This window comes from Phasianus colchicus, chromosome 1 (genome assembly GCF_987193195.1).
Source record: "Phasianus colchicus chromosome 1, bPhaCol1.hap1.1, whole genome shotgun sequence".
Taxonomy (NCBI): domain Eukaryota; kingdom Metazoa; phylum Chordata; class Aves; order Galliformes; family Phasianidae; genus Phasianus; species Phasianus colchicus.
Window position 1 is genome coordinate 69,675,000 of NC_143436.1, and position 15,451 is coordinate 69,690,450.

The following is a 15,451-nucleotide window of genomic DNA, read 5'->3' on the forward strand; positions in this document are numbered from 1 at the left end:
AACCCTCAAAATAGCAATGTGTCATAGAGAGAAGCAGAAGTAAAAAGAAGATAGCTTATTAGAAAAGTCAGAAGTTTTTATGCTACTCACATGCATGCTCATACAAGGCATACATCCTTGTGAGTTAAGATCTGAGATTTTTTAGCCTTAAGACCAACATATACTACTGACTCTTCTCAGCTCTGAAATCCCAAGAATTTCTCCTAGTTGCACTAGGAGAAAGAAGGGTGGCTTATCATATGAATGTGCATATGGATAACGTGTCTCAAGTAAGTGACCATCCACTTTTCTCCTATGATTATCAGCATGACATTCACACATTAGGTGCATGCCATCTTGAGTTCCTGCCTTATGTAAGCTTCCTGACAGAGGATCTTGATTTTTCAGAAGCACGGAATGTAGAGGACTGATAAGAGCTGCATAGTTTCTACAAGCCACTGTGTAGGGAATCTGCAGAAACAGGAATGGTGCTTCAACTGGTGCTTCCCTCTGAAGGACTGTCACTAAAAAATTCAGGCACCTTGAATTCCTGGAGGGAATGGTTCAGCTTGCAGCTGACAGTTCTACTCGTTTACAACATGACACTGCATAAGCAAACTAGGCAGAGGTAAACTCCAGTAGATGCAAAGTCCAGGACAGCTCCCAGGCACTTTATAAGCATTTCAGATGATGGCAAAATGGTTTGTAGGGATGTTGGGAGCCGTTTTCCAGGGAAGGAAAGAGAATTACACTCCTATCTATATGAGGAAGACTGCCTTGCTGATGACACAAGAAACCAGTGTCCTATGGCAAAACCTTGAGATGTCCTGACTTATGATGACATGAACACATCTTGTAAGGAGCAAATATCCAAAATTCACGGTTTGGATAATCTGAAGACATTGTAGCAACAGTATCACTGCCATTTGTAACATTATTCTGACCTTAAACATTCAGTGTTACTGCACTTCTTTAAGTTCAATACAGGACCAATGCAATCATTGTCCTTTGTCCAGTGCACCATTGTTCTTTGATAGAATAAAAGGAACTTTGTATAATTGCCTTCTCGAGACAAGAAGGAACAAATCCTACACTTCACAGAACCAAAAGAAATGCATTTTATTGCCAAACAAAGTGATCTTGCAACAGTGACCTCTGAAAAGAATGGGAAAGGTGTACTGAACGTGAGGGAAAGAAATGCAGCTTTGTAGAGGTTCTGAAGTTACATGGGTTCAAGACCAAATTACCTTGACTCATTTGACTAGAGAGAGAAAAGGGAGAAAATGAAATACGGTGCACAATTGGTCCAGCCCACATCAGAAGAAGTCCATCTGGAATACAAGTAAGGGCACAACCATTTTCCCTCTAAAATGGCAACTGAATTGGAAGTGAAAGAAATGTAAACAAGCTGTAGGAACAGCAAGATAGTGCCACGTTCACTGATCAGAGAAAAGTCATCCAGTGACATTTTTTTAATGAGAACACTCTTTACTCTGAACTCAACTAATTTGCTGTGTACGGGGAAATAAAAGATGTGGAAGCCTAATATATTTCTGAATGTTGTGAGAGAAACTGGATGAAATTTCCTATGAATCATTGGGTGGTTCTAAAGAAAAGTTTCTCACAGTTTCTGTTTTGCTTCACAAGATCTAAAAAATAAATACAACTAACAGCAAGGACTGGAGTGTATTTTATCTACTTTTCTCTATTTAAGATTTAGCCACAAGTCACAGGACCTCTCTGTGACTGGGACACAGACCTTTTCAAGAGTCAGTATGAGATACAGAAGCAGTCAGTTTTGCTGCAGTGAAACGAGCTGCACGGGCTCTCATGTCTGACAGCACTCCCACCCTACAGAAGTATTCTCATGCAAGATTATTCTTAGCCTGGGATGATCGTAACCATTAAGAATATCACAGTCATTTTAATAATACAGCAAATGTCAGGGACCTAGAAGTTATCAACTCAGGTCTTGTAATCGAAAGCATCTTTCATCAGTTTACTAAAATTACATAAAGTCATCAACTTTTCCTGTTCTCCCATGACTGCCTACAGCAGGGTCAAAAATCACAGTCCATTTACAAGAGGTGGTAAAGTTTCCTGAGGAGCCCTCAAATACTTTCTAAAATGGCTGTTTAGAAAGCATCTGAAGAAACATTGCATTTCATGGAAAAGCACTGCACTTTTGAACTGTAGTAAGACTGTCAAAAAAACAGATTTGGATTTTCTGAAAATCAGAAAACAGGGTAGAAAGAAACAATTAGAGAATCCCTAAACAGTAAGTCACCCACTCAGCTGACATTTACTAATTACATTTCTTTTCAGCTCCAGTAAATATTTTTCTAAGGAACCAGTTATTAAAACACAGCCTGTCCACAAACTCTAAGCTGTTGGCTGATACCTGCTAATAAAAGAGGTACCAAAGAGTGATGCAATGTATTTTGTAAAACGATTTTTTTAAATTGTCTCCCTAAAACCTACTTCTAGACTCCACTTGGAACTTGCAGACTCAGTGTAACTAAGACTTGTTGCTCATAATAATTTTTTACTTCTGTTTGCCTGAACTCTTGTAAGCACTGTGAACATACCTTCATGCTACATAATTACTTCTATTAGAGGTTGAGGTATCAAAGCAGTGTGCTATGTTGCTCAGTTTCTCGAAAACATATTGTACATACAATATGGCAGGGTAATCTCACTGTTCAGACTTTGAGGACTGGATTTTCCAATGGTATATTGGTCTTTTCCATGTTTTTTTTTTACTGACTTCCTATGAGACTGCAGACCTTACTGAAATTAGAGCTAAAATTGTTACTATCACCTTTAGAAAGCAAGATGAGCAGCCACACCGTTTTTGTCATCTAAAATCAATTTAAATGGTGAATCATTAAACAGCAAATGGATATTGTTCACTTGCTAGATCTGTAAATTAACTGCTAATTAACAATCACAGATATTCTAAAACTAAAGGAACATGTGACCAGGCATTCACAGGAGAGAAAACATTTTACTTCAGTATTATCATCTAATACCATTTCTGACTTAGGACACCTTGCCATTTCCTGCATGGTGACTGCCTGCTGACCTACAACTAAGTGGATGGTTTAGTATAGGTAGCAATATAAGTGTGATATGAAAATTGCATGAGCATTGCCACCTACTGCAACTATGAGCCCAATCATCTGGGCTCTGGTCTTTCAGAGGTGCTCCTTCAAGGTAGGTGTAAATGCTTACAGCCAGAGCTCAGCCTGCCAAGAGCTAGAAGGGCAGTCTGTGATAGGTTTAATGTTTTTAAGAAAGGAATCAGCTACCAGGAGGGAACAGAGCAGAATTTTGTTGTGCCCTAATTTCTCCAATGGGTGAAGAACCCCTATCTTGTATGTGGATTATTTGGTACACCTCACCAATGCTCACTGTGCTTAAAAACTAATAGGAATATTACATGTGGTATCTAAGGCATCAGAATTGAAAATACAGAGTAACAAACCACTTGGAAGCCTCCAAAATGCTGGCTTCATTCAGCAGTCTATGCTACTCCATGCCATCTGTCACATGAAAAGAAACTGGCAGAAATGCAGCCACTCTACTCTTCCAGTTCCCAAAAGGCCATGCATGTAACATGAAGAAGATCAGCACATTGGTGAGCAGTGGGTTAACTGAGAGAAGCTAGAGAATTATCTACATTGTCCAATTCTCTCCCTCATCTCTCCGCTCTCAGGCTCCAACAACACAGAGAAACAAGCCACGCTTCAGTCTTGAATGAACGTAAAGAAGTTCACTAGTCATGAGGGAAAGATCTTTCAGTGGTTACTAACATAGCTACACAAAGGAAATAAATCAATTTCCAGTCATAATATTTACATTTCGATCAAAAGCACTGCAAATTCTAAGTAGTCAAATACAGTTGTTCATTTAACACTACATATGAAATAGAACATTGTTTTATATTATCACCATAATCCACTTTTAAGTCAAAAGGCAAGTCTGCAACACATGAGATTTTTTAGGAATCCTAGAGCAACACATACACACAAACACACAATTCACATATAAGAAGTAGCTTGCATAAGGTAAGTAAGGTTAATAGCAAAAGCTTCTTTCTGTGCAGAAGAAATTGAACATTAAAGCTGCAGCGTTATGAAAAAAAAAGTTTAAAAACAAGAAATGAAGTTGTACAACAGATGAGGTCTTAAAAAAATTGGTGACCTTTTCACACAGATAAAGCCAGCTAAAAAAACAAACAAACAAACAAAAAAAAGCCAAACACAAACCAAACCAAAACCAAAAAGACCAAATGAGACCAAAAGAGAACCTCCCCCCACACACACACAGACAAAAGTGAGAGCACAACAAAGGAAGTGGAAGAAAAGTGTTACCCATAAGTAGCCGCCGTTTCACCCGCTTGTCCACATCAGCTACTGACGTGGCATTGTACTCAGAACTCTCAATTGCAGCCTCATCCTTCTCTAAAACACAAGTAAGGGACAAACATGGAGCAGTTGGTTAATCACAAGCCCAATTTTCCACTGCCTAAGACAGTTTCTTGGCATGGCACAGCCAAAGCCAAGAAGCAAGGCATGAAAGCACTAAATCCCCGTTAGAGAGTTAATTCCCTTTGAGACCCCAGGAAAAAATTAATGGGAAATTGGGGAAAGGAGAAAGAAAAGGGGGAGGAGGAAGAATGGCCAACTACAAAGTAATTAACCAGATACATGAAGACAGATTCCTACTGGAGAAAAGACAGCTGACATGAGTGCCCCAGAGAGGAGTTAATGATGGAAATTAAAACTCAAGGATGCTAGTTTAACAAACTACTAAAGACACACCATAAAGTGATTCAGGCTACAGGTGACACCATGATCTGAGGTTGGCAGGAAGAAGATCAAGATAGACAGAGAGAGCAAGAAGAGTCCGGTGATGGATGGGTACGGGTGCAAAACAGTCTCATACACACTGACACATCATGAAGAGGAATCAAACAACAGCATGCAAATTGAACAAAAACAACAACAAAAATAAACAAACAACAAACCAAACAAACACAAAAAAGATCAATTTTGGGCAGTGCTGGTTGCCTGCTTGTCTATGAAACACTACTAGCTAAACATTCAATGCTAGAAAAGATGTTGCAAGAACAGGGTTTAGTAATTTTATGAGCATGCAGTAAGCAAGACGATGTCAGCAAAGGTCACTGTACAATGTAGTCTCTGATATCCTATATGTAAGAGTTTCAGATGGCATAATGAGGATTTAGTCTGGTTATATTTCATTAGAAATACACAGAAACAGTCACAAGTGTGGGAAGAAATGATCAGTAAGTGAAATAAAAATAAAGATTTATCATACAGGAGAGCAGTGGAGAAGCAGCAGCTTGGTAAATAAAATGATTTTTACAGAGAAGGAATTAGAAAAACAAAAACCAAAGTGCAGGTGGGGACTTTCACATGCAGTAAACATAAAAAATAAAAGGATAAGTTAAACAAAGACAAAATATGTTAGACAAAGGGTCAAAAAGTATTTCTCTGGTATTGCAGAGGTTTGCATTCTTGCAGTGATGACTGGAAAATATACACCACTGAAGACAGCAAACACTGGAATCACTGAAGTGAGGAGGAGGAGGAGGCTGGCAGGTTTTGTTTGTGGCAACACTACATGGTTGAGTGGTAACGAAGTTGTTTTGTTTTGTTCTTAACAAGTTCTAGATGGGATCAGGCTGCAATAGAGGCTTTTGTTTGAGTTTTTTTTTATTTATTTTACTCTGTAAATAATTAATGAACGTCAGTTATCAGACAAGACAGGCAATCAGGAACCATCACCAGAAAGCAGGAATAAAAATGTAAAATAAAATAAAATAAAATAAATATTAAAAAGTATTCTAAGAGAAAGAACTACTTAGAGGGAAGAAAATCAGCACAGGCAGTAATATGTGACTTATATCACAAGACCAAGGAATGTAACATGGAGTTATATGTATTACATTACAAAAATGGGAAAAAAAAAAAAAAAGTGAAAAACAGGTGCAGTGTACACAGCTTTGGAAACCATTTTTACATGCTGGACAATATAAAACATCAATCTGAGGGTATTAGGAATGCTAAGAAACGGAAGATCAATTATCCATTCGATACAAGCTGCTCTTCAGGTTCTCGGTCCTGCAAACTTCTCTGCATCTGGAACTGCCACAGGCTTCAGGGAGGGTTATTTAAACAGAGGGCCGCTAAGACTGAGCCCACTGTGTTAATCAAAAAGTAGTGGCTGAGAGATCCTGCAAGCTGTGCCATAGCTTGTGCATAACACAGCATGGCAGAGTCCAGTGCTGAACCTTGTTCAGCTCTACCTCTGCCAATACAGCTCTCGTCCCGTCACAAAATTTGTGCAATCAAACCCATCAGGAATGAGTGAGGCTCCGTGCAGCCCTTGAGATTCATGCCATGGATCTGACCGAGAGAACATTAAAGATAACTGACAGATTTCCATGGGGTTTAGATCAAGTGCTTTGTCTTGCAATAGTGACAAAGGAGAGAAAAGATGATAAATACGTGTCCATTTTTTTTTAACCTCAGGGAATTACTAGAAATTCACAGGAATTGAAATTAAACAAACAAAAAAAAGTCAGCAAGATCACAATACTTATCTATTATGGATTTCAGGTTTTGATCTGTAAGAATCTTCAAATTCTAGCTTGCACTATGCAAAATTTCCCTTTTTATTTAAAAAATGCAGAGAATGGAAAGAAACTGTGTTACACAAATAATCCATTTTACAATCATAAATGTTTGCATAGCATCTCCCAAGACGCTTTGTCTCTTGGATAGCTCTTGATAATCTTAGCATATTGACTACAACTACTGTAAATTTTAGAATAACAAAAAAATACAACAAGGAAGAAAGCACATCACAGTGAATAATTTTTTTCCAATAGCAGCTTAGGAAAAGAAGACCACCTTCCTCACCTTACTTACGCAAGGAAGTCTTACTCATGAAAATGAACACAAGAGCTGAACTTTCACTCATAATGAAAGTTCCACGCCTTTTTATTTTAAACATTATTAGAGTAATGAAAAGAAATAACAAGTTCCAAAAGAGTAACAAAGGGGTACTCCATTAACAAACTTTTTAACACAACACGGACAAATCCTTCTCTCTACATGTAGCACGAGCTTTGCCTGTGGCTAGGAACTGCTGTTACACACTCCTCTTGGCAATGGTGCTAAATTCCTGTGAGATACAAACATACACACGTGCACGCACGCACACACACACACACACACGTATGTGCACATATGTATTCTATGAGGAATATGAAATAAAATGTGCTGCAGAGAAGTACTTACCAATGCAGGTTCGTCCGTCTGAATGCAGGGCATACTTCTGATGACAGCCACACACAGGACCAGTATCAGTGTCATCACAGGTGTGCTGGCAGCCTCCATTCCCATAGTTACAGGTTACTAGTTAAGCCCCAAATGAATGTGTATATATGTATACATAAATAAAATGACAATGAAACCAATTAGTCTCGAGGGCCTTTCAGAATACAGAAGAGCAGTAACAAACCAAGACGTAAGGCAACATTACATCCGTATTTACAGTTTGACATTCCACACTTTTCCTGAGCCCCATCCTCTTACACACACTACCGTCTCATGCCTCAACTTTTGATCCATGCAGTAAAGAAAACGAGAGAAAGAAAACAGAAGCAAGTGCTACTTTTCCCCTAGTCTATTTGCATTAGTAATTTCCATGGGTGGACAGCCAATTTCATCTCTTCCTAAAAGCTTTATGTTTCTTATCTTTGATGTATATTGCATAAAGAAATGAGCAGTCTCCAATACAGACATATTTTCAAGTCTATATACAGCCTTTCTCTTTTCCTTCTTCGCTTTCTAAGTGGAGGAAGCAGAGATCAAACTGCAAGAACAGAATCACATAAGACCTGAAATCTATTATTTCAAATACTGATCCTCCTAAAGTAGATGAATGTTTAAAAATAATGCAGGAGTTTTCTCCTCTTAAGACAAAAAATACAGTGCAAAGAAGGCCCTGTGGTGTACTTGGCCTCAACTAGGGACAGAGTGTTGGAGAGGTCACTTTTGCTTACAAGCATACAGGGCAAAACTGCTTTCAGCAGTTAAAATGTTAAAAAGCACTAAAGCAAGCACGCTTTACATTAAAGCAAGCATATTTTCCTGACAGGTAAGAGTTTGAAATTTTCAAGAATTAAGAGATCAGATTCAATTTCTTTTGTCATATGATGGATTTAATTTCTGACAAAATAGCTTTTAAATATTAAGCTGGTATACAATGGTTCTAATTTGCCCCTGTTTCATTTAATCTTTTGCAATCACATAACTTGATGCTGAATGAACCAGTTCTAAACTGAATTCAATATATATTTTTTATGTAATTTAGGTAATTAAGACTAGGATCTTTATGGATATATTTCTATTGCCAGATACGGGGGAAATTCAATGCATCATTATTTAGTTATAAATTTCAGAGGACTTAGATGTTTTGATACAGTTACAGTAATTTAAATAATGACTCCTATTAGCCAGATGAACTTCCTCATACTGATCTTTAGTAGTATTTTCTTCTAGATAAGTGAGTTTATACAAAAGCCAGGGCACCAAATTAGAATATTCAGTAAATTCAAGATAATGGTTAATAGGATTTTAAAATCAGGAATCTAAAAATCTAAACTGAGGTTCATTTTGTTTAACATTATGCCTGCCCTCTTTCACTCCTTTTTGTCCGTTCTTAGATCAGCAATTATTTTTGACACATCTTTTTCTCTATGCCACATTATGTGTGCAACATAATGTAACACTTTTTGCTTAATCTGGGGGTAAATGAAATACTGTTCTGCAGCCCAGCTGAGAGCTAGCGGAGTGGTGGAATCAGCTGGCTGCATCTTGAATGCAAACATGAGCTGCTCTTCTGGCTGGCTGTTTTTGGGATGTGATCAGACAGGGGCTGTACATGATACAGACAGCAGCTGCTTGCAATTTCCAGAGTAATGGCTGCACACTGGCAGAGCTAAGCCAGGATAAGGTGATTTCCATTTAACTATCCTCCCCTCCCTCTTGACCCTGCATGCCTCTTGGACTGCTTGGAGATTCATTCAGTATTTCTATTCGTGTTGGACTGCATTGCCATCACAAATTAACTTCAAGGTGCAGTTTAAGCCACATGTTTAAATACATTTCTAACCAACAGTATTTTTATTAACTATTTTAAAGCGCAATAAGCATCAAAGTGTGTATTTTAAATAACTGGACTGCGGGGATTATTTTTGGCATTCCTTGCCTAAAAACCTCCACTAGCAGAGATGAAAGTATCTTAAAGCAGTTGCTCTGATTCTCATAATATAAAGGAATTTTCCTTACTATGCTTTTCTTTGAAACACTGCACTACTCTGATGCTGTTTATAGCACATCCTGCAGAATCACACACTTGTTTTATAGCTTCCCTATATGCTAACATTTCAGTAACACTGGTTCCAGTTCTACTCAGTCAGTAAACATAAGATGTATGTTGTTCCTTCAATTGTCTCTTACAGATATTTGTAAATTATCTTTCTGAAGGATTTGAGTTTCTTCTGAGACTTTTTGTTTGTTTGTTTTAAATCAACTCAAGTCAAAATTCTGGAGCCTGACAGCTCAGCAAGTGAAATTAGTAAAAAAAAAAAAAATCCATTTGTAAAATATGTCATTTCAATTTCCTTTCAGCCTTAACTCTGTGACAGTGACACAGTAAGAAGATTCTCTTGCTTAGAGGAAAAAAACCCCACAAAAGTATTTAAAAGCAAAGGGATAACCTCCGTTATTATCAGAAAGCATTAAAGCAAATTCATGAGAAATCCTAAAGAGTTGTTTAAAAAATTATTTCCTATAAATTTGGATTCTATAGCTATGCAGTAGACTATGTGTGTACTCATTCAGAGTTTCTGATATTGAAGAGGCAAACAAAAAAAAGGCAAAATGGTAATTTCCGGCAGGCACAGGCATGATAGTTGAGTTTAAATATACCATACACAAAGATTTCTGAATAGGTGAAATCTTCACGTGGCTTTTCCATATTGGAGGGAAATACTCTGCGCAATGGCTGACAGCGGAGGAGCTGAGGGGAGGCCTGATGGCGGCTGCAGCTCCTCACAGGGAGCGGAGGGGCAGCGCTGAGCTCTGCTCTGTGTGACAGCGACAGGGCCCGAGGGAACGGCGTGGAGCTGTGCCAGGGGAGGGCAGCTGGGGTGAGGGACAGGTCTGCACCACAGGGCGGTGGGCATGGGACTGGCTGCCCTAGGTAATTTAACATCTTCCATGTTAAAACAGTGGGAAGATGAAAAACACCAGAATTCAGCCCCAATCTACAGCCTAGATCTTAGTACTTACTGAGCTTCCAGTGCTGCTCTGAACTTTGATATCATCATTTTTCTCAACTGTTTCATCTAGCATGTCCACCATAATGACTATGTGGAGAGTATACGACCAAATATCAAATGTAGTATTTACTACCCATCGACCCCCCAAAAAATCCTCAGACAATGACTTCCTGATCATGTCTGCATGTAGATATATACCATGGTTTAGATGCCAGAGATTTGCAATAAACTAGAAATTTTGTTCTTGTTATAAGCTACATGATAACATGGCTATCCAGCATATTGACTGAGCCAGTACACTGCAATTCCAGATGAATCGCAGCACTTTTTAACTAATTTGGCCATTAAATGTATGATTTATGCAAATAAATGGGTGTCTCTTTCTTTGTGATAAATCTACGCATGCAATATTGTTTGCACTATTTATTCTAGCATGGCCTTACATTTTTAACATTCCGGAAATCTTTGTACTGACAGTGAATAGCTAAACTGTCAGCAGAAGCTGAAAAGCTGCAACTAGGCATAGGTGGCAGAACATTTTATTGCAAACATATTAGACCAGATTCTTGAATTTACTTAGCACTGGCCCTCCTGCTCACTTTAACGTTATTACAAAAGGGAGCATGTAGAAATAGCTGTGGTTAAGGTTATTTAGTACTCTTCATTAAAAGATTCAGCTTTCACTTCCTTATAACTCTGCCAGAACTACATATTTTAGGTTAAAACTGGCATGCATATGTATCTGCTCTAGGTTTCTTTCCACTTCTTCAAGTTTCAGCAAAATTAATAGAGTTAATTAATAAAAAATGCCTTGTTTTGTCCATGTTTGAGGGGAAAATGTGTATAAAAAAATTCTAGTGTTATCACACTCTTGAGTAGGATCTGAAAATTGATCATGGAAACAGATACAGAAAGAGGAAGTAATTTTCAATGTTTTCCAATGTTATCTAGAACCAAATTTTCTATTCCTAAAATCTCACGTTTCTGCTTCAAGCAAGTATCAAAGAGAATCACTAACAAAGCACATTCTTCTGATGGTTTGTGTGCACAGAAGATGGTAATTTACTGCTGATTTGAATCTAAAGGAAGCAGCTCTGCTAAGAAATTATGTCTGGATCTGTATGATTCTGCCTGGTGTATTTCTAGATGGCTTTCTGACACCACTTCTCTGAATGCTTCTCTATTTTCCTAGTGTAGTGTACAGATCTATTTTTTAACTGAGAAAATGCATGTTTAAAATTTACATTAAAAAAAAGCCATAAGGTTGCAGTATGAAGGATTCAAAAGCTACAAATTACCAGACTTTTGGCAAATAAGACTTAAAGTATTATGATAGCTATCCTTAATGACTAATGCAGATAACATTCCTGTTTTATCCAAAGTGTTCAATGAACAACTGGGAAAGTAAGGTCTGTGGGAACAGCTGGAGAATCCTTGTCTCGCTGTCAAGAAAGGATGGCAATGAACAGAGCCCTATAAAACTGTAATTGGTTTCTGTCCTTGACATGGAAATCCTACTTAGGGCTTGGCAAGGTGCTCATCTCTTACAGATTACTAATATTATACTCTTCTCCACTGCAAGGAGCTGTTGGGAGCTTGGCTTTGATCCTACTAAGTGCTGTAAATGCAGAACTGTGTTCTGAGTGTTTCTTGTTCATCACCTGTTGCTACTAAACAACTTTGACATTAGCATTTCTCCCATTTGTAAGCTTAGCACTTCTCCCATTTGTAAGATAGGCAAAACAGTACTTTTTAACTTGCCAAGAAAGTTCTGAAAATACAAGAACAATGCCTAAGTAGGACTCTGATATCGCTGTAATGAGCATCATGGGAAAATCCATGAGGAAATTAAAAATTTTATGTTCAGGATAGAGTTTAAACACTGTGCTGCAAGCAAGGCACGGCAATGAGTTATGAGGGAAACTATCAAACAAAAACCTTGTTAATAAGCAGTGTCCATCATGAAAGAAGCAAGACACCAATAGTGATTGCCTTATTAGTATGAAATTACATGATAAGGTGATAAGTAATCATGTAGATAGGATGCAATGATACAGTTACATAATACATGCATAAAAAACAGAGCCATCCCACCAATTTTTTTTATGCTTTCATATTTTTTTTCCTTTGAGAAACGTGCTCCCTTAGTAGTGGATTTGGGGGCCAACACTTAGGGCTTCAGAAAATCTCTCCAGGTATTCTGATGCAATTGCAAACTGGTTGATTAAAATTAATCAAGTGACATAATGGTTATCTGCCATCTCTTCACACCAGATTATACCACAGTATATCAGATACTATCAGTCTGAAACCCTCTATATTTACCAAGGAAACAGACCCTGTCTGGGCTGAAAAGAGGCGAGCATCTCTCCTTCAACACAGCTATACCAAGTACTTGCAAAGCTGCAGCTCAAGATTTAAGTAAATTCCACTGAAATGGTTAGTTTCTTAAAATATTAAGATTTTGTTTCAGATATAGACCTTGATAAATAGCTTTTTACAATTCTACAGTTCTTGTGCCAGGCTATCTGGATACAGTTTTAGGCACCTTTGCATACGGAAGGCCAAGAAGCACAGTTATTTTAAACACCACTCTGGAACATATTTGCATGATGTGCTGTGAGTTCAAGAGTTGGTGTATTCTGCAGCAAGCTCTGTGGCCTTAAAAATCTCAGCATCTCAGATAATTCAAACTAAAATTTGAGCTCCACAGGGCACTGACTTAATTCAAGTATTTCATTCTATTAAATGGTAGAATGGTATTTAGAAATACCATTCCAGAAGAGGCTCTAATTCTTCTCACCATTTCGCTGTGGGAAAGAATTAACATGATTCCTAAGGAATGTACAAATTTGTGGAAAAAAAACAATAAACAGTATAAATAAACATCCTCTCCAACTTCACCAATGGAGATGATATTGCACTGTAATTAACAGCACGCAATGTTTGCTTCTAATAAACACTGAAAATGAGAATGACCATAAAGGCAATTTTTCTATGTTTTTGCTTTCTGCCTTGTGTAGTCTCTCAACAACTGAGAAGTAATCAGGCTGTACAATGTCTTGTGGGATTACTTGATTATATTCAAAAGTGATTCTTTTGGATTCATACTTTGGAACTAGTGTTATCTAAGCATGCTTAGACAGAGGAGAATTCAGGAAGAAAAAATCTGGAGAAGAAAGGCTAGCACAAGAAGATTAGTCCTATGCAAAGCACACAATATGTTTTATGTTGCTTCATTGCTACTCTCATTTTTTTAATTTTTATTTTTTTTGTACCTCACAAAGCTACCAGGTAGAAAGGCAAGCTATTGGAGTCAGATCTAACACTCTCTGCAGCCATAAGAAAGAAACCTATTCACTTCAGAAGCTTTCAGATGAAAGTGCTAAAGAGGGCCAATTATTTTAACCTGTACAGAACAATTCTAGCTTCCAATTTTGTGAGCTAATAAACATTGTCAGTATCTCAGCTCCTAGAATACATCACTCAGAGTTTCCCATTTCAGAACAATAGTTGAGCATTATCAAGAAAAGAAAAGTAGCCCATGTGAAACAGAATCAAGACTACAGCAAACGTTTCTATTCTTAAAAAACAATAAATTAACATTAATATTTTGATAGCTGCAGTGTATTTATCATTAGACCTATTAGTAGATTTATCAGTGCATCCATCATTATGGATCTTCAAAAGCTGAAATCCTCTATGTCATTTTTTTTGCTTTGCTTTTGAGGGAAGGCCTGGATTAAACTGATCCACCCCTTTTTTCATTCATAGGAAAATACAAAAGTTGGCAGCATTTTTGCTAAAAAGCTCACTGCTGAAGTTCTGTTATTCAATCCTTCTTATCCAACCCCAAGTAAAATGTTGACAGAAGAGACACATTACTAAAATCACAAATCACCTTTGTCCAAAACAAAGTTGATTTCTTGACTTCTGGAAAACAACAACAATGAAGAAAATAAGACATTTGGGGGCATTTGAAATTTAATCTTCATCTACCTACATTTGCAGTCCTTCTGGTTTTTGGCAAGTTCAAAGCCAGGCCTACATTCACAGGCAACCCCACCTTTGGGCGTCTCCCGACAGATGTGTGCACACCCATGATCTTTGTTCATACAGTTCATACCCTCTGTAAAAGAAAAAAAGAAAAATGGAAAACATCAGTACTGAAATAAGATTTCAGCAGAATAAACATCATTAATTATACATATCCAGTGCTTCACTGCCATTTAATTTTTATTTTGCATCTAGCCCATTCTCTTGTTAGAAGGGAAATGAAGATGAAAAGACATATGCAATCAAAAAACAGTGTAATGAGGGACAAAATATCTGTGCCTGGGATCAACTACAGCTCTATTTCATATTTACACATTATCACCATCTATATTTTTAGCATGGATTCACAAAGGAGAAGTCATGCTTAACACCATGTGTTTCATTTGTTATTAGTAGACAATACTCTACTAGTCTGCATTCAGAAGTCTTACTGATTAGTTACGTTTTGGCAATTTTATATTTGCCCAAGTTTAATAATTAAATAAGAAAATGGAAATGCCTGCCTAATATCAAAAACTGTGCATTTTCACAGACACATACATGTGTAGGCAAGCTAAAATCACAGAATTGCGGGGGTTGGAAGGGATCTCCAGAGATCATTAAGTCCAACCCCCCTGCTAACACAGGTACCCTACAATAGGTCACACAGGTAGGCATCCAGGTGGCTCTTGAATATCTCCACAGAAGGAGACTCCACAACCTCTCTGGGCAGCCTGTTCCAGTGCTCCGTCACCCTTATGGTAAAGAAGTTCTTCTGCATGTTTTGTATGGAACTTCCTACATCTGAATTTTACACCATTGCTGTCCTATCTCTACACATCACTGAGAAGAATCTGGCCACATCCATTCACCTCCCTCCTCCATTTAGATATTTATAAACATTGATCACATCCCCCCATAGTGTTTTTCCCAGGCTGAACAGACCCAGATTACTCTGTCTGTCACTGTGTGGGAAATACTTCACCATCTTTGTGGCAGGCACGAGAGGCAAAGTCAGCAGTGCACTGCACCCCTCCACACCTCTGTTGTTGC

General features: G+C 37.8%; 1 protein-coding gene across 5 annotated transcripts in view; it reads right to left on the minus strand.

Annotated features, from left to right (window-relative positions):
• The window catches only part of SCUBE1 (signal peptide, CUB domain and EGF like domain containing 1), a 202,773-nt gene that overhangs the window by 84,946 nt on the left and 102,376 nt on the right, over positions 1-15,451 (minus strand). For 2 of the 5 annotated variants that reach the window (XM_031597213.2, XM_090146954.1), the window contains exons 5-7: positions 14,367-14,492; positions 7,314-7,430; positions 4,356-4,445 (exon numbers count right to left, since the gene is read on the minus strand). In XM_031597213.2, the coding sequence (XP_031453073.1) occupies positions 4,356-4,445; positions 7,314-7,430; positions 14,367-14,492 (333 nt within the window). The remainder of the gene's footprint in view (positions 1-4,355; positions 4,446-7,313; positions 7,431-14,366; positions 14,493-15,451) is intronic. The other 3 variants (XM_090146972.1, XM_090146969.1, XM_090146961.1) reach the window with 2 other exon arrangements.